General features: G+C 41.2%; 2 protein-coding genes across 4 annotated transcripts in view; one reads left to right on the top strand and one right to left on the bottom strand.

Annotated features, from left to right (window-relative positions):
• The window catches only part of vgll4b (vestigial-like family member 4b), a 143234-nt gene extending 132119 nt beyond the window's left edge, over positions 1 to 11115 (top strand). For both annotated transcript variants that reach the window (XM_034166200.1, XM_034166199.1), the window contains 3 exons: positions 476 to 740; positions 1021 to 1138; positions 5807 to 11115. In XM_034166200.1, coding sequence (XP_034022091.1) covers positions 476 to 740; positions 1021 to 1138; positions 5807 to 6063 — 640 coding nt within the window. In that variant the 3' untranslated portion in view covers positions 6064 to 11115. The remainder of the gene's footprint in view (positions 1 to 475; positions 741 to 1020; positions 1139 to 5806) is intronic.
• A 278-nt stretch (positions 11116 to 11393) lies between these two features.
• Positions 11394 to 26895, bottom strand: part of atg7 (ATG7 autophagy related 7 homolog (S. cerevisiae)) — a 192438-nt gene continuing 176936 nt past the window's right edge. For both annotated transcript variants that reach the window (XM_034166198.1, XM_034166197.1), the window contains exon 19: positions 11394 to 11997. In XM_034166198.1, coding sequence (XP_034022089.1) covers positions 11965 to 11997 — 33 coding nt within the window. In that variant the 3' untranslated portion in view covers positions 11394 to 11964. The remainder of the gene's footprint in view (positions 11998 to 26895) is intronic.

Raw genomic sequence — 26895 nt, 5'->3', positions numbered from 1 at the left:
CAATACCCATCCGTAGTGGATAGTACGTCATGCGTAGTACCTTAGTTGATGTTTTTTAATGTTTCTTACCTACTGCCATAGTTAGCCACGGGTGCTAGTTAGCATTGTGATTCAGGATTCTGTGTACTTCAGAATGCTGAAAGGACTTTTTCCTTGCAGATGATTCAAACCACACATGCATTGTAATCTGTCTGGTTGTTGAGCCATGATTTTTTTTTTTTCATGTTAATTTAAAAAATACTTAGATTTCTCTCATAGTATGGCTAAAAATGTAAACCAGATGCTAAATTTAGCAACTAAGATTAGCAATTTTGTGTATCTCTTGACACATCAGAGAATTAAATTTTTGTACTGCTTCAGTTTGTTAAAGTTGCATGTATTATTAAAAAAATTGAAAATGAACTTCTGTTATTTTATTTCAGCCATGAGAAACCCTTTGTGTGTAGTCACCTTATCGTCTTTCTCTGTTTCTCAGGAAGCCTAATGGAGACTACCGTAGCTCTCCCATCTCCAAGGATAGAAGCAGGAGCCCCGTCGAGCGCGTGGTGATGCACGGAGCTCTGGGAGTTCACAGCAACCACCTGTACAGCCACGCCCACCACCATCAGCACCTGGCTGCTTTAACCAGCGTGGACCAGCCGCTGGCCCTCACTAAAAACAGCATGGTGGACTCTGTGCGCAGCAGCACAGCAGTTATGGCCACAATGCCGCACACCGTCAGCGCGGTGGAACGACAGCAGGTAAGAGTTCCAGCTCATCCCGTTTCTGTGGTTCTGCTTTGAACGATATTTGTCTCAAATGTTGTATAAAACCCTCCTGTTTGGCTTTCAGACTGATGATCATTTTTCTTTCTTCTAAAAGCTTCAGACATTTTCTGGTTTGTCCTCAGGACAATTTGGATATTTGCCCTTTTCTGCACCTGTCATAGCAAATCTGTTCTTTTCCCTCTTTTTTTCTTCCTCAGCCTCTTTCTGCCACTTCCCTTGTTTTGAATGTCCTCCTTTTGCATGTGCGTTTCAGAATCGTCCCTCAGTGATCACATGCGCTCCAGCCAACAACCGCAACTGTAACTTGTCTCACTGTCCGGTCTCCCACAGTGGCTGCTCAGGCCTCAACAACAGCTACAGGAGAATCAACAGTGAGTGCACACGTGCTGAGCCACATGAACACGTTCTCCACAGTGTGGCATAACTGGAGATTGTCACAGAAAACAGTTAGTACCTTAAAATGGTAATTAAGCACATATAAACAAAACTCTGTTTTTAACAAAGTTTCAGAATGAAGACCCATTTATTATTACTGACAGTCATTGAGCGATTTTGTAATGAAACTTGTTTTCATTACAAAGTTGGGTTTTATAGGAGGAGGAGCAGTGAGTTTCAGAGATGTAATCAATTATGTCAAAACAGTAGCAGCTTCTTTTCTTTTAAAGCAGAAGGCTCAGAAACCGGTCATTTGTTGGAGACCTGAAAATATTTTTTTTTATTTTTTGGATGCATCATCTTCAGCCCCGTTCTCAGGTTTATGGATATTTATCGTGGAATGTCATGGTCTTTAACCCTGACAATCCAACGTGCGATGCTTACCATTGTCCACAAATGTGATGGTGTGCATGTTTGATGATGGAACGTAGATGTTTGTTTTTTACAAATGTCATGGTAAAAATGGTCATAGCATAACCATAGATGCTGTAGTACAGCTTTAATACAACCATGGTGCTTCCAGAAAACCTCCCAGTGATGTCATGGCCAACAAAGTTACAGTCTGCACACACAATGCAAAAAAAAAAATTTTTTTCAAACATCTTGAAAATGTAGCCAAAACTAGAGCACCACATTCGTAGAGTGCAAACCTCCACCAACACTAGTTTCCAATTCCGCAAATTTTTACCTTGGAAAAATTTTCAAGGTCAAAAGAGATTTTCAGTGTTAAAATCAAATATCTACTAAATCCATAATACAGATCAGATGTGGATCAAATTGGATCAAAAGTCTATTCACTGAGAGTGCCATTTTGCACCTCATTGTCACATTTGAGAGTGATTGAGGCACTTTTGATTAAGATATAATGCAAAATGTACACCAAATGAGCTTTTCAATATTAAATTCAAATGTACACAATAGCCACAATCCGGATCAGATACATACTTTGTCAGGTGATAGTGAGTGCCAGTCTGCACCTCACTTTCAAATATGAGCGTGATTGTGGCTTGTTTGATTAAGATATAATGTAAAATATACATTAAATGGGGTTTTCAATGTTAAAATTAAATGACTACAAAATCTGTAATCTGGATCAGATCTGGATCAAACTTTGTCAGTTGATAAAGAACATAATACTGTCAAATTTGAAAGAAATTTGATCTTTTTTTAACAGGTACGATTTTTAAAAAATTTGTTCAGTGTTAAAGATAGTGATTTTTCCGAGTTTTTCCCTGATTCTTGCCGTTGACTTATGACCTTGAAAATTTAATCCATTGTTGCCTGTCAGGATATGAATCTTGAGTAAAAATGTCCTAAGGATATATGAAAAGTTGTGGCTCCAGCTGTTCACAAACAGACAGACAACAGTGGCGAAAACATAACCTCCGCCAAACTTAGTGGTGGAGGTAGTAATACCACAGTACAATAATGAAATATCCCAGTTCATCACACACAGTCTAAAGTTTTCCTAGGTAAGGATAAGATTTCAAACCGTGAACTTCCAGAAGGCATGTCCGTGGAAGTGAGAAGGGGCTTTAGATGTTTTTGGTCTAAAAACGTAAAGGTGTTTTTTAAAAACGCCTGATGAGCCAAATTAGCCTGCTGTATAATATGTCCCTCTTACTTCTGCATTGCCAGACCAGCAGGTACAGAAGAGTAAATGCGGTTTTAAAGTTTACAAACGCAGTACAACGCTGTCAGTAAATCAAAGTGGCTGCTGGTCACTCTGAGCAGTGCCGTGCATTTGGAGGAGAGTTCACCAGTGAATAACAAGCTGTTTAACCCTCCTGTGTCCTCCGGGTCAAAATGACCCGTCTTCACTAAACCCCAATGTAAGCAGCTTAATTGAATTTTAAACACCAAATTTCATCTTGCATATTGTCATTCACCACAAAATGTGTGAATACCTGAGTTTTCCCGCTTCACTTGAATTTCTATAGCTTAAGAAAAGAAAAAAAAATGTGAGTGAAAAAGGAGTTTTGAATCTATTTTATTCATCCCAGTGACTCAGTTTATTTATTTTTTTCCTCCAGTGAACAATTTAAGACAGTGTACAATACAAAAATATGAAAAATAACATAACCCATTCAACTAATTAGCACATGTAGGGCAGTATGCAAGTGCACAGCCTTTGCAGATATATTTATTACACCTGCAGCACACAGTATGTGTTTTACAGCCTTTCTTTGAGGGCAGAACTGACATCTCTTCCTCTTACTTGCCCTAGCTGGGGAAGTGGCTGTGTTAGCTGGATCCTCAGGTTGATCAGGAGCTCCTGCACTCTGAATAGCTTTCACAACTGCTGCTGAGGCTTCTGTGTGGGGGACATGCTTCCTTCTTTCAATGAGTGGAGTTACAAGTGCCTTTCCTAGCTGCTCCAGGAACACCCTCCTCTTGTTCTGCTTACGAGACATCCAGGTCGGGTTGATCTCTCTCCAAATCACAAAGGCATTGTAGGAGGAAACATCAATGATGTTGTGGAAGATGACCAGGGGCCAGCGGGCAGTCATTCTTCTGCAGCTGTATGTTCCAATCACCTTATCTAGGTTGTCCACACCTCCTTTGTTGCGGTTGTAGTCTAGGATGATGATTGGCTTCCTGTCCTCACGATCGCTAATGTCACCATCTGTGTGCAGTGTGCTCAGAAGAACTACATTCTTGTTTTTCTTTGGGAGGTAGCAAACTAGAGTGGTGGTGGGCATGAAGGCAAACTTTGAGGAGAAGACCTCTCTCTCCTTTGACGCAAGTAGTGCAGGTGGGAGCTCAGGCTTGTTCTTTCGAACTGTACCAACCATGGTGATCTTCCTCTTCAGGAGCTGCTGTCCGAGTTCATAAGAGGTGAAGAAATTGTCACATGTCACATTGTGACCCCTCAGTCCCTCTGTCACATCAAGCACAACTCGCATCCCCTGGTTCTTCTCTGGGCATCCACTGGTCGGCTTCCCAGTATAGACTTGCATTTTCCAAGCATAGCTTGATCTGGCATCACAAACCACCCATGACTTGATCCCATACTTTGCTGCCTTGCTGGGCATATACTGCCGGAAAGGACAACGACCTTTGGACAAAAGACATTAGCATCAGTGATTAGTACCAGTGTCACAGAAAACAGTCAAAGAAATCAATAGTCAAAATCACTTTTATTACAAATATGAAAACAGATTACCTCTAAATGGAACCAGTTGCTCATCCACTGTTACGTCAGGCCCTGGATTGTAGAGGTAGAGCAGCCGCTCCACCCACTTGTCCATACCTCTCTTAGGGCTACATGTTTGTCTGTCACACGTCTTGCTGGTCTTGACTCACGGTCATCAAATCGTAGCAGTCTTGAGTAGGTGTGAGTTTGAGTGGCATTGTGGCTCGGAAAATTGGCCTTCCACTCTCTGCATCCCATAGACTAGCTGCAGCCTCACCTCGGGACCTGTATACACCTGCTAAGATTAGCAGCCCTAAGTAGGCCTGCAGGTCAATCTCATCCATCTTTTTCCAGCTGTCTCCATATTTGCGAAAACCCTCCAGATTTGTCATCTCCAGGATTATTTTTTCTATTACTGGTGTGATAAACAGGTAGAATGTAGAGACAATGTCATGGGTATGAGAAACGGCATACCTTGTGGGTCCTGGGGTCATCTTTATGACGTTTTGTTCTGGATGCCTGCCGTGTTGGTCATATGCTGCTGAGGACCATGTTATTTTGCCATTTTTTGAAAGGAAAGTCTTTCAGCTTCAGGGTTTTCTTCTTCTGAAGATGATTCATCATGCTCTGGGTTGTATTCCTCCCCATCTTATTCTTCGGATACATCCTCCACTTCCTCTTCTGAATCAGAGTTGTCTTGCTGGACATCTGAGAAAATCAGCTCTACAGCCTCTTCAACGTTATAACGCACACTCATGGCTTCAGCACAGACAGAATTCCGGGTCCTGTTATCTGCAGCACCTTTATAACCTCTGGAAATAAACAGGTGGTCTTCTGCAGTCTGCGAGAACACCACCTGATTTGCCTTGTTTACTTCTGCTACTGATAGATCTGAGACACAACTAAAACATTGTAACATTCTGTGGTTTGTAAATAACTCTGTGACCTTGATTTCAACTCTATTTGCCTCACGGGTCATTTTGACCCGAAGACCACCTTTGTACCTTTTTTTTTTGTACAGCTTACATGGAAATGTGAATAAAAGCAACATTTCACTTTTTCTACTGTTGGGGCCAATCTAGGAAAAGTCATAAAATTCAAGTTAAAAAAATAGCATTTAGTGGATTTTGGGTTCTTTTTAACACAGTGGCAGGTCATTTTGACCCGAGGACAACAGGAGGGTTAATGACAGCCAGATGAATTCATCTAAATGGGGATTGTAAATGTATCATGACCCTCCAGGTTGACTCAGGAATCCCTAAAATGAACCAGTTGTCTGTCCATGGGAGTTTGTAACATTCTCTCTGTTTGCAGATTCTGACAATTCAGCCTGTCTTACACGACACCTCAGTCACTTTATAATTCATCTGTCACAAGTGGGTCACCGTGTTTTTCCTTATCTCAGCTGTTAAGAGAAAGTGAAACATTTCTGTCACTTGTAAACGTTTGCTGTCTTTTCTCCCACTAGCCAACACAGCGTGTGACCCGGTGATTGAGGAGCATTTCCGCCGCAGCCTCGGAAAGAACTACAAGGAGCCCGAGCCCACCGCCACCAACTCTGTGTCCATCACAGGCTCTGTGGATGACCACTTCGCCAAGGCGCTGGGCGAGACCTGGCTGCAGATCAAAAACAAGGGGAGTCCGTCATCTTCCACCAGCAGCCCAAACTCTTCCCCCGACAGTCACATGGTCAATCACAACCACTCCCCTTCTGTCCTCTCCTGAAAGGGGAGGGGTTTAAAAAGATCAGCCCCCTTCCATCATCCCGCCTCTGCCACACCCTATCACCAGCATCGCAGCGACAACGCCACCTGCTGGTCTGCTTAAATACCCCCTGAACCTGACGCTCACACTCTCTATGCACTTGTAAACATTGATCAAGCAATAACAACATAGATCAGCTTTTTGTTTGTTTGTTTTTAATAAACCTTTGACATGGTGAAACCAGAGAAGATCCAGCGATGAGTGACGAGGGTTCAACTTTGGGACTGAGTGGAGCACACGCTTCACACATTCACCTTCTGCGCACCGAGCTGCAGTTATGTACATACAGAAATGGAGGAAAGGAGGCGCTTTTCATTTCGTTCTTGTTTCTTTAACAGTAGTTTTGTGTACCGCTTCTGCATTACGAGATGCCCGACATTTGAAAGATTAGCGAGAGAAATGAGATTTCTTTGGAGATATAAAATCCCCACAAACCACCTGACTGTGCTACCAAAGAAAGCTCTCACACGGTTTATCTGCGCCCGCCAAAAACAAAGAGGTCTGTTAGTTCTCTCCCCCTCCCTTACTGAGTATGTGCTGGTGGTGTTGTCACTGTACGTGTTGTTATGAAGCGATCGACTGTCTGATTTGTACTGCTGTCATGGAGGGTAAACGGTAGCATGTCAATATCCTAATCTGCCGCGGCACACATTGTGGACTGATACAGTAGATTTGAGGACAAAGTAACCGGAGACTCTTGTCTCATCTGTGTTTACCTCTAAACTGAACTCTGCAGAACACAGTTCTGAAAATCATTACTGAGAAAATGGAAACATGTACCTGGCAGAGATACGCAACATGTGATCCATTTGATCTGTCACATGGCAGCATGTGAAAGAAAACACGCCTGTGCTGCGTCTCTGCAAACTTCTTCATCCTTGCCAGCATTTAGAGATAAAGCTTGTTGCTAGAATTACCGCCTGTGGCAACAACTGTCGTACTGTAAAGTCTGCAGATGATTACATTCTGCACCCCCCCCCCCCCCCTTTTGTTCCAACCCAAGCATTGCCCAAAGGATTGAAGGAGCACCCAGTTGGTTTAATAGTTTCATTGCGCTGCCTCTGCTGAACTAATGGTGGCAGCCTTTAGTGGGGTTTCCAGTGCCATGAATCAAGTGACCTGCTGACCGTATAGCCATAGCACCACCACACTGCTGTTCTACATCACAGTAGTGCCACAATTTCATCAAGACTTTAGCAAAATGTAAACAAGAATCATCACAAATTTACACCACAACAATAAGAAACATCACAAAGGTGTCACGATGCCGGTGCTACACGCCAAGAAGTGTCTAGACTTCATCAAGGTGCCGTCACCAGGGTGTGTCATGCTGGACAGTGTAGACAGTGATTATGAATGACGTGTTGTTGCACACTGCGGATGAATAGGAAGAACGTCTGATATCACCTGATCATGGCTGCGTCTGGATGGCTTCTGTCTGTTGAGCTTCGTGTTGTATTGGTGATGGTTTGTCCACCTCTTCCCTCTCATGTATCACCGCAGAATACTCATGATCCAGCATTTTGTCAAATCTTAAAACCACCACGATGAACCAATAAATACATCGTCAAGTCTTCTTTCAACATTTCAAAAAAAGTGGTGGCGTGGTGTCTGGCATCAGCCAGACAAACAGGACTCGCCACCTCTTAGAGATCGGCGTGTGTTGTGTTAATTAATCGAAGTGGTACCTCCTCCCCATCATGACTGAGTGTCGCTCCTCTCCTCTCCACAGCTGAGGAGGACCCTCCTGTCAGCCACAGAGCCTGGTCAGTTCTTTTCTCACTTCCCTGTAAATTCATCCACATTGTGCCAAAAGGCATTTCAGCACAGTTTGATTCTAAAATCAGTTGTTTGGTAAAAAATTAGGATTAAAAAGAAGTTGCACGAGCTGTAGTGTGTTTGAGTTTTGATGAGTTTCACAGTGGTGAGATGTGTTGTTTTTGGTCTCGATTGGGGGAGAGAAGATAATTCAGATGTCTTGAGACACACCTTCCTACGACCCTTTGAACACGACTGCTCTTAAACCCCGCCCCTCCTGCACACTGGTTTGGTAGAATTCTTAGTTTTGATGGGGAATCGAACGCTGGGACAGATGCATGTTTTTTGTTTTAAAAGTTTTTAATAGCTGGTATCTATTAGTGTTTTTAAGCATTTCAATTTTTATTAGCCTTTCATTCTGACGTTAGTTGTTACTTCTTTCACTGTCGGTAACAGACATAGACACTATACACTTACTGCTGGGTCAGTTGTACTTCATATTATTATTGTTTTTATTACAATTTTTGTTTTTGTTTTCCATTATCATCAGCGTAATGACAAACATCTATAGTGGGACGGCCTCCGGACAGGTTCTGGTTAAAGACGACAGCTGCTTTTCTCGAAACCACCTAAGACATCACCATGGAGATGGTTTTGAGAAACGTGGCCTGTTGATGTTTTCTTTAAGATGTTGATCCATCAGTGGTACAATGTTGAGCTGAGACACCAGATTGGCACAAATTAGTCAGCAGAACATTTTGTTTTACAAGCTGGTATAAACTCAACACATTTGACAACAAGATAGTTTGGGGGCGGGGGGGGGGGAGCTCCATAAAAATGGGCTGAGTTTCTTTCAGAATTAGTAGCGTGATGTCGGCATGAACTCAACCTTTAAGCCGCTGACTTTTTAACGTCCCAACTTGGTGTCCCGGGCTTTTTTTTTTTCTTTTCAATATTTTCTGAACGTCATTGTATGGTTGCTGTAGTTAAGTTAGACTGCTGCAGTTTCAGAAGATGTAACATTTTTGGTTTCTTTATGTAAAAGCCTTCTTCAAGGTGGCAAACATTCCTCCTGTAGGGAACTTTGTATGTCAGAGGAGCTCGTAACGTAGGCGCACTTCTCTTCTAACTCTACCACCACTTACAGTGTGCCCACGTTTGCTTTTCTGTTTCAGAATCACATGAATCAGCCAGAGATCAATGGCTTTTATCAAAAAGACACACACATGCACAAAAAGTACTCTGAGGACATTGAGCATAGAAATAATGTCCTTCTGTAGGGTGGAAGACTGAGTTTAGTTTTAGTGAGTGTAGGGTGGAAGACTGAGTTTAGTTTTAGTGAGTGTGATGACAACATGCGTGTTCAGTGAATGGAAAGGTTTAGCCGATGTTCTAGACTGTCCAAACATTCCATCCACAAACATTTGTAGACTTTTCATCAATCTAAAAACCCAAAAATTATAACCCAAATGCCAGTGGATCAATTAGCATAAGTCAGCCATCAAAACGTGTGTTCAGAGGGGATTTGGAGAGGGAGGTCTTTTGGGGGGAGGGGCTTGAGAAGCAGAGCTTCTGTAGTCTTGGTCTATGAGCCAGGAGCCCCTCTCACCTGTCAGGATTTAGTGGACCCTGACTGAGATCTGGCACAATTAGCAACACACGAGAAAACACGAGGGGAAGGGGCTTAGCGTCCTGAGAATTTTTTTAAATCGTCGCATTTCAGTTCACTTCTGTAGGTCGGAGGCTCTCTTCTGCTTTGGCACACACTCCCTACACACTGTAGGAAAATCACTTAATAAAGTACTTTTTTTATAATAGGTAACTATAAGACCATCATTACGCTGTGCGTAACGAATGTACAGACAAATCGTAGGTATTTGTTTGAGGAACAATTAATTTGATAATGATATGTAGCTATTTAATTGTTTTCCCTTTTCTATATGTAATCAAGATTTTTTTTTTTTTCTTTTTTGTGAAAAAAGTTGATCTTTTTGGTTATAGAGTTTGGTCTTGTTGGAGGAAAAGTTCAAGTGCAGGAACACAGTTAATGTATGAAAACACAAAAAGCCACCCATGTGTCTGCGACAATCATTACCTTGGCTGATCTACTTTTTTTTCACTTCTGCCCAAACACCTCAAATTATTGCTTCAAACAGTTGAACAGATTTCACTTAATGAAAAACACATTATCAGTTGAAAGGTTGAGTAATATGTAACAATATCTTAGATGGAACGTGTTTTTTGTTCAATGTTATTTTCATTAACTACAAAAGTAAGACCGTAGCCATCATGGATTTAAAAACGATAAGTAGGAACTACGTTACATGTACCTGTTCCAATCAGAATGGAAGCCAGCCAGAATGGAGTTATTTGCCTCAATTACATGACCCTAATAAAATGATCGGACAGATCAGCACATTTGTTCAGCTCAGTATTTTCTGAATGGCGAGTTTGACTTGTCAAAAGCAGCTCGTGGGAATTAACTTCAACAACATTCATAGGTAAGCTTTGTAGTCCTGATCTTCAGCTGGTATTGACGATAGTCAACAGGCACCAACGTTTCACGTACGTGATGGAGCTACTCCTTATGTGGTGTTCCAGCCGCTGAAGCATTCAATAATTTTAATTGATTTAAAACATCCGGCAGCCCAGTCTCTTGCTTTGTTCCTTTTTGGAAAAAAATGACTGACCGCTGATGTGCAAGTACTGATCATGTGCTGAAATCTAGGTTTATAGATGACAACGATCACGTTTACACAGCCAACAGGTGCTAATATCTTCCTATTTTATTAAGTTATCAAGGACTGTACCACCCTCATCATTCGGACTAAAAGTGGTCCCATTCAGTGACTTCATTCTGATGAGAAACACCTCTTATACTCAGTCATCTGAATGCATGAGTGACTGTCATGTAAATGTAGCTAATGAGGCATGTTAGCAATATAAAGATGTTCAGATTAAGTTTTTGTTTGACGGATGGGAGCTGAGCCTTTGTGGAGGCCGTTTTAGCTCTGTAACCAAGCCAACAAAAATCAGTGTGCAGATACAGAAGAGTTGATTCTTATTCTGGCTGTACCACGTTGAACTGGTCCTTTCAAAGTGGTTGTACTTTGGTAGTAAAACTGAACTATATAAACTGTATCATGAAAATGGTCAATTTGTGGCTGTGTGTCCTCTTACTAAAAAAAGGTTTTGGCAGGCCACCTTTTTTGTATGTAAAGTAGCCTCGATGAACAATAAAGTTCTTTAAACCACTGTGTGTGGTCTCTGTCTCTTTACTGGATGACTACTTTGAAGACAGTTTGTGTTTCTAAAGATTAAAGTGAAAACGCTGCAGCTAAAGTGGAAAACATGCAGAGGAACAAAAATCACTGAATTTAACAAAGTCAATATTTAAACAAAACGAGGGTCAGGGTTTGTGAGAAGAAAAATGTATAAGAGGATTTTATTACGGATAACGCTGGAACATTACACATTTAAAATGAGAATGAGAGAATGAGTTACACATCACTATTAAGTGTTTCAGTTTCATTTTTTTTGGTTCATTTTCATAAATGTTAATCTTACAGCCTTTCTTTGTGTGGCTTTCCCCCTCTGCCATAAATATTTAACACCTTATGAAAAAAATACATTTCATTATGCTGAACATACTGTTATTTCAGACATTAAAAACAAACTATAACAAATAGAGACGCTCACAACAAACAGATAAAACGGCTTTTTTTTTTTCTTTTTTTTTTTTACATTTCCACGAGGTGTGGGAGCTCAGATTCTGCAATAATGTCAAAAAAAGAGAAAAACTTTGATTTGTTTATTTTTAAACACAGACTTCAGTAAAGTTGCAGTTGAGTTTTCTACTGATTTGATTATTTTAGGATACACATCATGTTCTTTGTTAATATAGGGAGTGGCTGCCTCGATCGCTTCCTAAAAAGTCTGAAGCTGCAATTCAATTTGTAGATTTATTTTTTTTTTTTCCTTAAGATTTTTGCCAACTTAACCAAACATCTGTACGATGGCCTTTCTTTTTGTTACCAATAATTGTCTCTTGTAGATGTCAAACAAACAGCATCCACATCCTCTGAGGTTTCTTCTGGTAGTCTTTCAGATGCTCTCGTCGTCACTCATGTCCCAAATCTATTTGGAAACACACACAAAAAGAATTTATGTACAAGACATCAACAATCAGTTGCTTGTGTCATTGTGCAGTTGAACCGTTTAAAAACGAAAGATGAATCTCCTTTAAAGGGGAACAGAAACGCTTTTTGAGAATTTGTTTGTACATTCCTTGGTAAAAAAAATTATTCATACACTTGCAGAATGTTTGAGTGCGGTGTAGATAATATTATTTGAATCAAATTTGACGCTAAATTGACGTGTAAATCGCCATTGGCTGAAGTCAGTGGAGGGCACTTCGGTTGACGTCACTGGTTGGGGTCTCCTCTGCTGAGGACGAGTGCAGTTTACTGAACTCGCTCATTGAAGTTCTATTATTCCCTCAAGAAACAGGTGGAATATGCTGGAAAGCTGCACATGTTGACAAAGCTGCAAACAGGAAGAAGGGAGACAATATTTCCTTCCATAAGTAAGTGGTTTTGGTTATTCTTGTCACTTTGTCCGTGACATTTGGTTGACAAACAGGTGCATGTTTCCTGTCCGTGTCTGTGTCATCTGAGGACACGGACAACACACACAGATGTGCACACACACCACTGACTTCATGAATGAAACTCGGTCAATAAAGGGTAATTGTGTAAAAATATAATACACACACACACATACAGTAGTGTTCAGAATAATAGTAGTGCTATGTGACTAAAAAGATTAATCCAGGTTTTGAGTATATTTCTTATTGTTACATGGGAAACAAGGTACCAGTAGATTCTCACAAATCCAACAAGACCAAACATTTATGATATGCACACTCTTAAGGTTATGAAATTGGGCTATTACTTGTAGTAAAAAAAAAAAAGTAGAAAAGGGGGTGTTCACAATAATAGTAGTGTGGCATTCAGTCAGTGAGTTTGTCAATTTTGTGAAACAAACAGGTGTGAATCAGGTGTCCCCTATTTAAGGATGAAGCCAGCATCTGTTGAACATGCTTTTCTCTTTGAAAGCCTGAGGAAAATCGGACGTTCAAGACATTGTTCAGAAGAACAGCATAGTTTGATTAAAAAGTTGATTGGAGAGGGGAAAACTTATACGCAGGTGTAAACAATTATAGGCTGTTCATCTACAATGATCTCCAATGCTTTAAAATGGACAAAAAAAAAAATCAGACGCGAGGAAGAAAACAGAAAACAACCATCAAAATAGATAGAAGAATAACCAGAAGGGCAAAGGCTCACACATTGATCAGCTCCAGGATGATCAAAGACAGTCTGGAGTTACCTGTAAGTGCTGTGACAGAAGATGCCTGTGTGAAGCTAATTTATTTGCAAGAATCCCCCGCAAAGTCCCTCTGTTAAATAAAAGACGTGCAGAAGAGGTTACAATTTGCCAAAGAACACATCAACTGGCCTAAAGAGAAATGGAGGAATATTTTGTGGACTGATGAGAGTAAAATAGTTCTTTTGGGTCCAAGGGCCGCAGACAGTTTGTGAGACGACCCCAAACTCTGAATTCAAGCCTGCAGTTCACAGTGAAGACAGTGAAGCATGGTGGTGCAAGCATCATGATATGGGCATGTTTCTCCTACTATGGTGTTGGGCCTATATATCGCATACCAAGTATCATGGATCAGTTTGGATATGTCAAAATACTTGAAGAGGTCATGTTGCCTTATGCTGAAGAGGACATGCCCTTAAAATGGGTGTTTCAACAAGACAATGACCCCAAGCACACTAGTAAATGAGCAAAATCTTGGTTCCAAACCAACAAAATTAATGCCTCGCAGATGTGAAGAAATCATGAAAAACTGTGGTTATACAACTAAATACTAGCTTAGTGATTCACAGGATTACTAAAAGCAGTTTGAACATAATAGTTTTGAGTTTGTAGCGTCAACAGCAGATGCTACTATTATTGTGAACACCCCTTTCCCCCTTTTTTTACTAATAGCCAAATTTCATAGCCTTAAGAGTGTGCATATTAAGAATGCTTGGTCTTGTTGGATTTGTGAGAATCTACTGAATCTACTGGTACCTTGTTTCCCATGTAACAAGAAATATACTCAAAACCTGGATTAATCTTTTTAGTCACATAGCACTACTACGTATTATTCTGAACACTACTGTGTGTGTGTGTGTGTGTGTGTGTATATATATATATGTATATATGAATGTTTCATAATGGTTTTAGGAGCCGCGCTATGCTGAAAGTAGCAGCAGCTCGGTTCAGTCCAGCAACGCAGCTTAACAGCGCAGATCCGTGTAACTTTCAACACTAATATTTTGGAATGTGTGGGTGTGTCAGAGTAGTTTAATACTTTCCCTGACATGATTTAATTTTACTGGCTCGATATCCAGGTCAGAATGGCATTTTAACACGTATTTTGCGAGTGTTTTTCTGGTTGTGTTCAGTTGCGAATCCTCATTGAAAATACATTAACATCTGGGAACTTTGTCAATATTTTGCCCGGTTAGGAGGCGTCATGTCGCTGTCCATGAAGAGACGTTCACGTTTAGTGGGCAACATTGGGAGTGCGGACTCTAGTAGTCTATATAACCTCTTTGTTGGTGCCTCTGGCAGGGAATCTCAGAACGAGGCTCATCTTCCCCCCAACCAGTGACGTCACCCACCTTACCTGCATAAATGGCGGCTGGCCGGTCGATGTCAAAGCCTCTCAGACCAAGAGTAAAACAAGGTTTGCTGTAGATGTTTTATGGTCTTTAGTGTTTCTCGAACTATGAAAAGAACGCATTTTTTGTATTTATTCATGCTATAAATAATCCGTGAGTGTTTCTGTTCCCCTTTAACACTTATGTCAGTGTGCTGCAGCACACTCAAGGATGCTGCTCAAAGGCACTGCAGTGATTTTCTTGTTTGCTGTGGAAGCTGAACCTGTGACCTTATGACAACCTCCCTGTATGACATCATATCCTGTGTGATGAAAATTAGGAACAGGTGTGGTTAGATGTGTTTATTTCCTTTCATGACCACCAAGTCCACTGCTGCTTGCAAAAGAAATGTAATTTGCTGCATTCAATAACTACATCAGCTCATAGTAAAAATAAATAAAATAATGATCTCTGAGAAAAAACAAAAAATAAAAAGAATTTCCAGGTCTCATTTTTCCAATTTGAGTGCTGAAATAAATGGGTTTGGAGCTGAAAGCTTTGTGATGATGACAGCAGCACGTGACGCACGTCTCTGCAGCACCGTGTTGGTAAACAACAGCGCATTCTTCACATTCTTCTGCATAACCTAACTGGCAACTTGCGAAGACTTTCTGGATTGTTACATGTGGCTCGTAGGGTGCACTGCACTCAGACATGCACAATCCTGACACATGCGCACTGCCTTCCGCTAATGTAAGAACAAAACACAGCCAGGCTTCAAAACAACGAGCAGAAATCAAATCAAATCAATTTTATTTATATAGCGCCAAATCACAACAAACAGTTGCCCCAAGGCGCTTTATATTGTAAGGCAAAGCCATACAATAATTACGGAAAAAACCCCAACGGTCAAAACGACCCCCTGTGAGCAAGCACTTGGCGACAGTGGGAAGGAAAAACTCCCTTTTAACAGGAAGAAACCTCCAGCAGAACCAGGCTCAGGGAGGGGCAGTCTTCTGCTGGGACTGGTTGGGGCTGAGGGAGAGAACCAGGAAAAAGACATGCTGTGGAGGGGAGCAGAGATCGATCACTAATGATTAAATGCAGAGTGGTGCATACAGAGCAAAAGAGAAAGAAACAGTGCATCATGGGAACCCCCCAGCAGTCTACGTCTATAGCAGCATAACTAAGGGATGGTTCAGGGTCACCTGATCCAGCCCTAACTATAAGCTTTAGCAAAAAGGAAAGTTTTAAGCCTAATCTTAAAAGTAGAGAGGGTGTCTGTCTCCCTGATCCGAATTGGGAGCTGGTTCCACAGTAGAGGAGCCTGAAAGCTGAAGGCTCTGCCTCCCATTCTACTCTTAAAAATCCTAGGAACTACAAGTAAGCCTGCAGTCTGAGAGCGAAGCGCTCTATTGGGGTGATATGGTACAATGAGGTCCCTAAGATAAGATGGGACCTGATTATTCAAAACCTTATAAGTAAGAAGAGAATTTTAAATTCTATTCTAGAATTAACAGGAAACCAATGAAGAGAGGCCAATATGGGTGAAATATGGCTCTCTCCTTCTAGTCCCTGTCAGTACTCTAGCTGCAGCATTTTGAATTAACTGAAGGCTTTTCAGGGAACTTTTAGGACAGCCTGATAATAATGAATTACAATAGTCCAGCCTAGAGGAAATAAATGCATGAATTAGTTTTTCAGCATCACTCTGAGACAAGACCTTTCTAATTTTAGAGATATTGCGCAAATGCAAAAAAGCAGTCCTACATATTTGTTTAATATGCGCATTGAATGACATATCCTGATCAAAAATGACTCCAAGATTTCTCACAGTATTACTAGAGGTCAGGGTAATGCCATCCAGAGTAAGGATCTGGTTAGACACCATGTTTCTAAGATTTGTGGGGCCAAGTACAATAACTTCAGTTTTATCTGAGTTTAGAAAGCGGCCAAGCTGTGTCAAAACCAATGATTTTGTTGAGGAGTCCTTCTAGTAATAAGTCATAACATGAAGGGATGAAAAACTGGCCCATTTTCACATTAGGCCTCAGAAAATAATATTCAGAGGTGATTCTTTAACTACGGGCACTATTGGCCTTGTAAATGTAATTTCCACCACACCATTGCCTTACAATATAAAGCGCCTTGGGGCAACTGTTTGTTGTGATTTGGCGCTATATACATGTGCTCTGATGTTACTGTTTATCTCCATAGAAACTACCCACACAATCTTTCATACAAACTTTTTAAAGGGACGTTATTGTTGTGGTGGAAATTACGGCAATAGTGTGGGACAACTACATTTCATTTAAAAAAATCACAACAGTTGTATGACATTGAATACCCCAATTCTGTTTTGATTATTTTACTGATATTTTATTCAGAGATATTTTAAAACATTAGAAAAACATTTGTTTACTATTCATTTTTATCATTGAAGATCATAAGTCTGGGTGTGGTGGGACAAGCACAAATGGCAATATTTGCATATAATGATGCTGAAAAAAGGTTGAAAAAGTCATCACAGCTACTAGGACAAATTTCTTAAAACACTTTCATTGTAAAGAGAATAATAATTTATATAACTATAAAAGTGTGAAATTTCCCCTTTTTTCTTTTTTTCATAAAATATGATCAAGGGACATAAAAGTGCCCGTAGTCTAAGAATCACCCTCAGATACATAAACGCAAGAAAACAAACGTTGATAAGAAGAAAGTGTGACATCCGCTTCTTACACGATCGACATCGAATTTATGCAAATTATTGTGATTCCTTCATAACACACTGTAGATGGTCTGTGAGACATTTATTCAATTCCAAAGTTAAACCACATTATTCCTAACTGGCACCACCAGCTTTAATCCACGATGGTAAAATGACAGAAAGATATTAGAGTTTAATAGTAATCATGGATGCATCTGTATTTTCTTCTGAAAAGTGAAGGGGGGGGGGTACTTTAAAAAACTGATCTTGACGTGACCTTCACTTTTAACCCATTTTTATTATCAATCAAATCAGTTGTTCCTTAGATGACCTTCAATAATTCCACAAATTTGGACTGAAACAGAGTTATCTTATTGAAACACACTCAAAGGGCCGTCACACGCCCCCCCCCCCCCGCCTCCCCCCCCGTATCTGCTACAGAGCACAGGTGTTAAAAATGTAAAACATCGCTAAGACAAAAGACAAGTCCATTGAGAGAAACTCATCGCCCTGGCAACAGCTGTGTTCTGAGGAATCATGATGGGAACAGAACACACCAGTACTGACGAAGTACTTCAGAGTATAATAATTATTGTAAATCTCACAGGACACGGGAAAACTACGCCCAGATGTAGCAGGAAAAAATAAAGAAGAAGAAATCATCAAGCAGGTAAAAAATGTTTCAGTCTGTCACAAGATGAGTGACAGAGCCAGGAGAGTTTTTTGAGAGAGCAATAAAAATGGGTAAGTGAACCCCTGACATGTATATTTGTTTAAGTTGGTTTCAACTAAAATAAGTTAGTCTTATTTCTGCACGCGGCCCATAAGGCGATAAACTAAAACCCTAACCACCAAACGAAGGACGGCACTGTTGAATTTACCTTCCTCGTGCTAAATTTTATAAAACTCAAAGATAACCGTGTAAAATCTATTTGTTTGTTTCAAAATGCATCCACAATGCATTTTGAAATCTAATTATGGTTACTAGAATACGATGCCACCAACAGACTTCAGGGTTTATGAAAGGTTTCAGGAAACTTCACATTTTAGTGTCAGTACATGAGATTTTTCATTTTGGGACAACAATACAGTAAAACATGTTTTTTTGTCAGTTCATAAATTTTTTAACAATTTGTCCCATTAAGCTCGAAGTTTGAGGTTCTTGTCCTCTCATTAATACTTTAACATGTCTATTTTCCTGAGACGGGCAGTTGTGCTTGTTTGTTTATTTGGCCTGGAATGACCCCAGTGTCCTGTTCAAGCCTCAAGTCTCACACAAAAGCTTTCAGTTTGTGAGCTGCGGTGCAGTGCGGAGAACTGAGAACAAATCCAGATCAAAGTGAGAGGTTCGGTGTTTCTGCCCCACTGCTGCTGGTGAGTGAGCATCAAAAGGACAGAAAGCAAAGGGCCACTTTGAAACACTGACGGTACTCTCTGGACAGCTGCCACGACACACTGACGCTGTTTATGCGCTTTTTTCCTGAGTTGTCTTTTGTTCAAAATTAAAGGGGTGAGGGTGGGTGGTGTTCTTATGTAACATTTATAACTGAAGCACAAAACTCTGTCAAACACGTTGGAATATTTTGGATGTTTCTCAGTCACATAGTAGAGAAGCTTGAATCTTCGACTGGTCTGGGTTGCTTGAAGCTTCCTTAGCTAAATTTTTTGCTCTGGTAGTCTGACTTCTGTCTTGACCCTTGTAGAGAAGAACAAACAGAAGCCACAAAAGCTGGAGTTTTAAACCTAACCAGACCCCTCCTACCAAGAGGCAGACTGCTATTGGCTAGTGCCCAAACAACTGCTTTAATTAGCACCTATTGTGCTCTAGCTAGCACCCTCCTAATGACAGGGTAGCTGTCCCTCCTAACGATGGGACTGACGCCTCTCCTGACAGCTCTCCTGATGACGTGAATGACTCATTACCATGAACAAAAGACTAAAACTGCTTTGACCTGTGTACCCCATTGTAAACAGGGGACAAAGCGTGTCTCAGACCCCCTCCCGGGTTAAGGCTGGGTGTCATCTGTTTAACATACAATGCCTCCTTCACCCATCTCTCAAACCATTTCTTCTCTCTCACTAAGATTTTAACTACCTTGTCCTCAAACGTGTGGTTAGTGTCTTTAAGGTGGAGATGAACTGCAGACTGAGGTCCATTGGTATAGCCTTTTGTGTAATGGCTGCTTAGTCTCACCTATGTAGTGTTCGTTACAGTTTTCCTGACATCTGATAGAATACACTACATTGCTCTGTTTGTAACTAGGGATCCTGTCCTTAAGGTGAACTAATTTCTGTCTCAAGGTGTTAACAGGTTTAAAGTAAACTGGGATTTTGTGCTGTCTGAAGATCCTCTGTAATTTTTCCCCTACTCCTGCTAAATAAGGGAGAGACACTCTTCTTCTTGTCTCCGTCTCCTGTCTGGTCTCTTTGTTCTCTGGGACTTCTGCGCTTTATCCAGGGACCATCGTGGGTACCCACATACTGTGAGGACTTTCCGGACATGTTGTTGTTCTTTAGCCCTTTCCTCTGTAGTTGTGGGCACCTGTAGTGCTCTGTGTTGAAGAGTACTGATCACTCCGACCTGGTGTTCAAGGGGGTGGTTTGAGCCAAAGAGTGGATATTGGTAAGTGTGAGTGGGTTTTCTGTAAACCCCTTTTTGGAGCTGCCTGTTCTCTCCAATCGTAACATCACAGTCCAAGAAAGCTAAATGGTTGTTTCGCAGTCACGTAGCTTTGCTGCTACAGTGCAAAATCTATTTTTTAAGCTGAGATCAAAATAACTGACTCAGCTCAGTGCAATTATAATTTTTTTTTGGAAACAGAGGTACACAGAAGCTGATTGCAAACTGATGCGAATGCAGACTTGCATATATAGCGTATACGTCTCCACAAAGGAGGAAAATCTTCACATATATCCATTTCCTATGCATTTTTTCTGTTTTTAAAAAAGGCGTTGCTACTCATACGCTGTCGTACACAAACCACGAATTGCTATTACTACAGCACCCACTGTTATTTACTGTATTTTCTGGAGTTCTTGCATGTATTGTCAACAACTGTCTGAGATCACTAGCAGGGCTTCTGACCATCAAAAGGGACAACAGACATGATCTTCACTGTCCACTGAATGCAAGAAGTGTCGAGAGCAACATCAACCATTTTATCTTGCCTTCATTGACTTGACAAAAGCATTCAACAGCATGCCACGCCCACTTCTGTGGAAGATCCTGAGCAAAACAGACTGTCTGGAGAAACATCCAAATCCTGAGGCTTCACAATGAGATGTGTGTCACAGTTCTGGTAAATGACACAAAAAATGAAGCCAAGTTGAATCAAGAGTAAAGTAGGGCTGTGTCATTGCCCCTATGCTCTTCATCATCTTCGTGGCAACAGTTCTCCAACTGATCATGGCCAAGGTGCCTCCATTAAGTGACATGGTGCAGACAGATGGAAAGGTCTTCAACCTGAGCTGACTGACAGCCAAGAGGAAAGCAGTCACCACTTCACTCCAGGATTTGCAGTACGCCGACCACAACAGTGTCATCGGCATACTGAAACCTTTGATGAAGCCTACACCACGTTTGGTCTTCACGTCAACCTAAAGACGACACAGGTCCTGTATCAGCCTACACTCATCACGGTCAATCCAAAGATTCCTCTTGTGAAACTGCGCACTGATGAGATCAAATACAGACTCAAGTGTGCAGGAACTGCTTTCAGCTAGTTCCACACCCATGCTTTCAAAAACAGACCTTCGACACAAGATGAAAATCTTCATCTACAAAACTGTTGTCATGCGAACCCTGCTGTACGGATCTGAGACCTGGGCCTGGTTTCGTAAATTAGTTGATCTTTTAGTCTACTAAGTTTACTTAGTCGACTAAGGTTAGTCAACTAAGTTATCCATCTAATCTCTGTTTCACATTGACGCCTAAACTTGTAGATTATCCATTTTATGTTTGTTGATGATTTTCATGGTCATAGCAGTCTCGTGAATGCCGTTGCCAAGAAACGCCTCCAACGCGTGACAGCTTTGTTTATGTCCGGGTTGGTCCATCTGCTACAAAAATCGCAGAGTCTGCCACAGCAGAGGAAAAGCGCGACCAACCTCGGCGCCCATAAACATCTCCAACAGTTTATTCTGGTCCCGGAACACCTGCTGCCACCGTAAGTCTCTGCTTCCTTCCTCTTCCATCAAGTGGTGGTACATGACAGCCGCCTTTTTTGAGGTAAGACACTGAAGTTTTGTCGAGTAAAATAAGATTAGCCTCCTCTGTACAAGGCTAAAAACTTTAGTCAGGCAATACAAAACTTTAGCCAACTAAGCACTTTGTGCAAAGACTAACATCAAAAGATGAGTCGACTAAGTGAGTTTAGTCCACTAAACAAGATTAGACTGCTTTATGAAACCGGGCCCTGGACCATCTGTCACTGCCACCTAAAGACCCTTGAGTGATTCCATAAATGCTTCACATCACCCACATCAGGTGGGAAGACTACCCTAGAAGCATCAGCTCCAGAGCATCATGTGTGTCATCATGAAGAACCAACTCCGGTGGGTGGGTCATGTCATTAGGATGGGTGACAGCCGACTTCCCAAGCAGATCTTCTATTCCCATCTGAGCAAAGGAAAAGGAGGCCAGAAGAAACGTTACAAGGACCTCCCGAAGCACATCCTCAAGAACTGTTTCATTGACCGGAAGATCTGGTAAAAACAACCGAGGGAATGAGCCAGCTGGCGAGCAATGATCCACATGGGAGTAGAAGTCTTCGAAAAAATGCAGATGAACACAGAGGAGAACGCTCTAAAACACTGCAGCTGCGTTTAGTTATGTCAACTTGCTACCTCTCTTTAACATAAAGAGCTCCTACAAGTTTTGGATGTTGAACTCAACTTTACAAGTTGAGCTGAGTTGTAAAGTTGATTTAGGCAGTATCATGGATAAATGTATGTGTAGCTGTTTGCACTTTACATTTGGCACACTGTTAACTTTTGTTAACTCCCTGAAAAGCCTTCAGTTAATTCAAAATGCTGCAGCTAGAGTACTGACAAGGACTAGAAGGAGAGAACATCTCTCACCCATATTGGCCTCTCTTCATTGGCTTCCTGTTAATTCTAGAATAGAATTTAAAATTCTTCTTCTTACTTATAAGGTTTTGAATAGTCAGGTCCCATCTTATCTTAGGGACCATACCACCCCAATAGAGCGCTTCGCTCTCAGACTGCAGGCTTACTTGTAGTTCCTAGGGTTTGTAAGAGTAGAATGGGAGGCAGAGCCTTCAGCTTTCAGGCTCCTCTCCTCTGGAACCAGCTCCCAATTCAGATCAGGGAGACAGACACCCTCTCTACTTTTAAGATTAGGCTTAAAACTTTCCTTTTTGCTAAAGCTTATAGTTAGGGCTGGATCAGGTGACCCTGAACCATCCCTTAGTTATGCTGCTATAGACTTAGACTGCTGGGGGGTTCCCATGATGCACTGAGTGTTTCTTTCTCTTTTGCTCTGTATGCACCACTCTGCATTTAATCATTAGTGATTGATCTCTGCTCTCTTCCACAGCATGTCTTTTTCCTGGTTCTCTCCCTCAGCCCCAACCAGTCCCAGCAGAAGACTGCCCCTCCCTGAGCCTGGTTCTGCTGGAGGTTTCTTCCTGTTAAAAGGGAGTTTTTCCTTCCCACTGTCGCCAAGTGCTTGCTCACAGGGGGTCGTTTTGACCGTTGGGGTTTTTCTGTAATTATTGTATGGCCTTGCCTTACAATATAAAGCGCCTTGGGGCAGCTGTTTGTTGTGATATGGCGCTATATAAATAAAGTTGATTTGATTTTAACTTTTGCCAATGTGCTGTAGCACAGTAGTAAAAACCTCAAGAATGGCCTTGGCTTTTAATAAAATATGTATTTGAAAGTAAGCAATGCCACTTTTGGCTTATTATAATTTATCATGGAAAGTGAACAGCTACATTAAACAAAGAACTGTATCAAACTGCATTGTAGCTCATGTACACAACCAATCAAAGGTTAGGCCACACTTTCCCAGTCAATTCAATGGGAAAGTGTGTATACAGATACATACTGGATTGTTATATAAGTGAAGGACCCACATCCCTGCCAATCTCCTAACGTGAAAAACAGCCACAGCAAAAATGGGCAAAAACAGACTGATAGCACGCGCGCACACACACCATGACAGCACCTCAACAGGATTGGCTGTGACACAACTAAGTACGCGTTGAACACTTTGAAACCACCTTATCGCTTCTGAACATCAAGTCAGTGCAGGTTAAAAATGGATGTTGGATATTTGATGAAGTCCAGCAATAAGCTGCATGTAATCGTTGGATGGATGTGTGCGTTTGTACTCATTTGGGCTCCAACTGATAATGACCCATACAATCCTGGCTACTTGTTATTACAAGGCTTGGATCTGATCAGACAGAGTAGGTTTTAGCTGGAAAACCCGAGCTGATGGCGTCGGAGCCAAACGTCTGCTGATGCCGATTATTCTTCTCACACACATTCAACATGAGAGTCCTCAGTCACGGCCAGCCCTCAGAAAGCCATGATCACAGCTGGTGGAAACGCTGCTCCTTCAAGAAGCAACTCTTCACATCATCTCGGGGACCACTTACAGGTAGATGGATCAGGATTTTGTGAGCCAATTAAAAATCCAAAGACTTCTTACAGAAATACATCCTAAGTGTGGGTGGCCCCAGCGGGAATCCAACCTTTAAAACAGCACTACACAACCACTGATGGGCTACACTATTAAATGCACATCTGCTTTACATATTAAAACTGACACCAAAGCACAAATCACAAAGTCGAGCTTTCATCATGGAGGCTGGCTCGGTCTGATGTGCAATTAGTGGACCACACAGTGTGACGCACTTTATGGCTGCTGCACTTAACAGCCACTTTATGGAGGAAGAAAAGCACGATAGCCAATCCAAACGATTTTCACTGTTACCGTCGGGACGGTGGAGATTTAGTCGTTTTACAGATCTAAAGAACGACTATTATCTGACGCAGCCCTAGAATTTATTCAGCACCACAAAGGATTAAAGCAATAAAAATAAATAAACAAAATCTCAACAGATGTGGCAATTTGTGCCAATCGAGAGAATGCTTCATAAAGCGACAGTGAAACAAAAATTAAACCAGTTTCTTCTCTTGTGAATATTCATAATCTTTTGAAATGAAAGAAACTGACAAGATAATTGTAAGATATGTAACGTCAAAACTATACATGTCTTGAGAGAGAGAGAGAGAGAGAGAGAGAGACTGAAGAAGTTTCTGCTTTGGCTACTTTCATTCCTAATCTTTTCTGTAGTTTTGTGTGGAGTTGTGACCATGTAATTTGAGTTTTAATACTTAACCACTGACCATCAAAAGGTAAGTTTAATTCTGTCATTTAGTACATTCTTTTGTGTAAAAACAGTTTATATCACTGACAACCACGCCTGTTCCTAATCCATCACCCACAAACCATCCTGCCAGGGGGAAGACATCTATGGATTTTAGGTAAGACAAAGTTGGTTTGCAAATTGTTCAGGTGTAATAAAAGTCATCAGATTTGAATGACTGTGTCCTCATTATAGGTATGCACTTTTTATTTAGTGAGGTAACGGATGCTTAAATGAGCTATATGACACAATTTCACATAATTATATGTGAAAATTACTCTACTTTTTCACTTGCCAATTGCCCTGTGGTCAGATTAACTACAAATGAGGGCAACAAGCATTTGCCATTTGCTGGATGATGGGCACTTCCGGGACGTGGCCAGCTCATGGTTGCTGTACACAATGTTTAATTAAAAGAGTCTAAATGATTAGGAAACTAGACACGGCCACTATTAGCTTTACCTCCATGCTTGACAGAACCAAAGTTCAATTGGTTTCATTAAAACGTATGTCACAGTGATGCTCCTGTATCCATAAATAGCTTCCTAACATGCGAAGGAAGAGGTAAGATGTCTTGTAAATCACAGCAGAGGTATTATTTAGTTACAACAGCAAGGTTTCTAGATTTAAAAGTGTTTAATTTTTGCCAAACTTTTACAAAATCTAAGAGGAAAAAATGCCAAATTTACACAGAAATACATCCATATCAAACCGTATTCCACCACCTTGGATTATTTTTTTGAGTTGAGCAACCAACCAATGTCACACTGCCGTCACATGGCCTATACTTGAAATGTCAGTTGCCATGTGGCATCGCGTAAAATAGACTTCTCATCTGTTATGTCCCCACCGACCTGGTGCCATAGCGACCACTTGGTCTCTTGCCATTGTGAAACGTTTTCACACACTGACTGAAAATGAATGGCAGCTGGTCGCTTTGCCTCAGACTCTTGTAGCTACTGTGACCAAGAGGTCAATTCCAAATTTCAAACTGTCAAACCACTGCTGTTGTCATAACTGCGAATGTCTTATTCTATCTGAAAATAATGACAAGAAATACCTCAGAGAAACTAAAGATAAGACAAATGCAACAAATCTGTTGGCAGAGTTCTTTAATGTTAGCTTTGATAAACTCTTTCAATATTTAACAAACACTGATGCAATGCTCTGACTTGAGAATTTGCTATTTACATTTTTACAGTTGTTAGTAAAAGGTGAACATGCTATAGATTTACTGCATCTTCCTTCACAGCTTCACCGTCGTTTTGTTTGATGTCTTCAGTGGAACGTAAACTTTATTAGTTCTTTATTTCCTCGTTACAAAATAAACCAGACTGATCATCGTATTAAAAACGTCAACACTTGATTGGGCTGAGCGCACCACAGACGGGACAGTGAAGGGTGGCGTGTGCAGAAGTTCTAACATCTGTGAACCAGGAGGACGCAGCTGATGATTTCTGATTGTGTGTGTGTGTGTGTGTGTGTGTGTGTGTGTGTGTGTGTGTGTGTGTGTGTGTGTGTGTGTGTGTGTGTGTGTGTGTGTGTGTGTGTGTGTGTGTGTGTGTGTGTGTGTGTGTGTGTGTGTGTGTGTGTGTGTGTGGTGCTTTGCCTTTCATCCCACTTATAAGAAAGCCCCCCGGGCTGGTTTTATGTGGCAAAGGGGCAGAAGATCCACGCCCAAAAAATAAAAACAGAAGAACGGGGGGGGGGGGGGGGGTGTGTGTATGTGTAATACTTTGAAATGCTGGAAGTTTCCCAACAATGGCAACAACTGCAGCAGGTGTGTGCTGACTTCATAATACCACATTTGTCAGTCATCGTGCACAACACATCCATGTGCACACATCTACATTACTATTCATTCATTCATTGTTGCCATTTATTTATTGATATATTTATTTTTCAGCAAAATTTCAAAAGGACAGAGATTTTAATAAAATTTGGTGGAAAGGCAAACCTTGGGTCAAAGAAGATGCTAATTCATTTTGGGACTGTCTTCAAGGTCAACAGCTCTCCTTTTACATCTCCTCAAACATTTTTCAATCTTGACTACATCCAGATTAGTGGCCTTTCACCCCCAACCTCGATCCTGCTCACTCACCCTTGTTCCTGACAATAAATCCAGATTGATGAACTTGATGACATTTCGGCTACACTTTGACAGCAAACACACGGCAGACAAACCAAGGTGCGACTTGTTTTCTTGTTT

The sequence above is a fragment of the Thalassophryne amazonica genome, chromosome 3 (genome assembly GCF_902500255.1).
Source record: "Thalassophryne amazonica chromosome 3, fThaAma1.1, whole genome shotgun sequence".
In the NCBI taxonomy this organism is placed as follows: domain Eukaryota; kingdom Metazoa; phylum Chordata; class Actinopteri; order Batrachoidiformes; family Batrachoididae; genus Thalassophryne; species Thalassophryne amazonica.
This window is presented reverse-complemented; position numbering and strand designations above follow the sequence as displayed.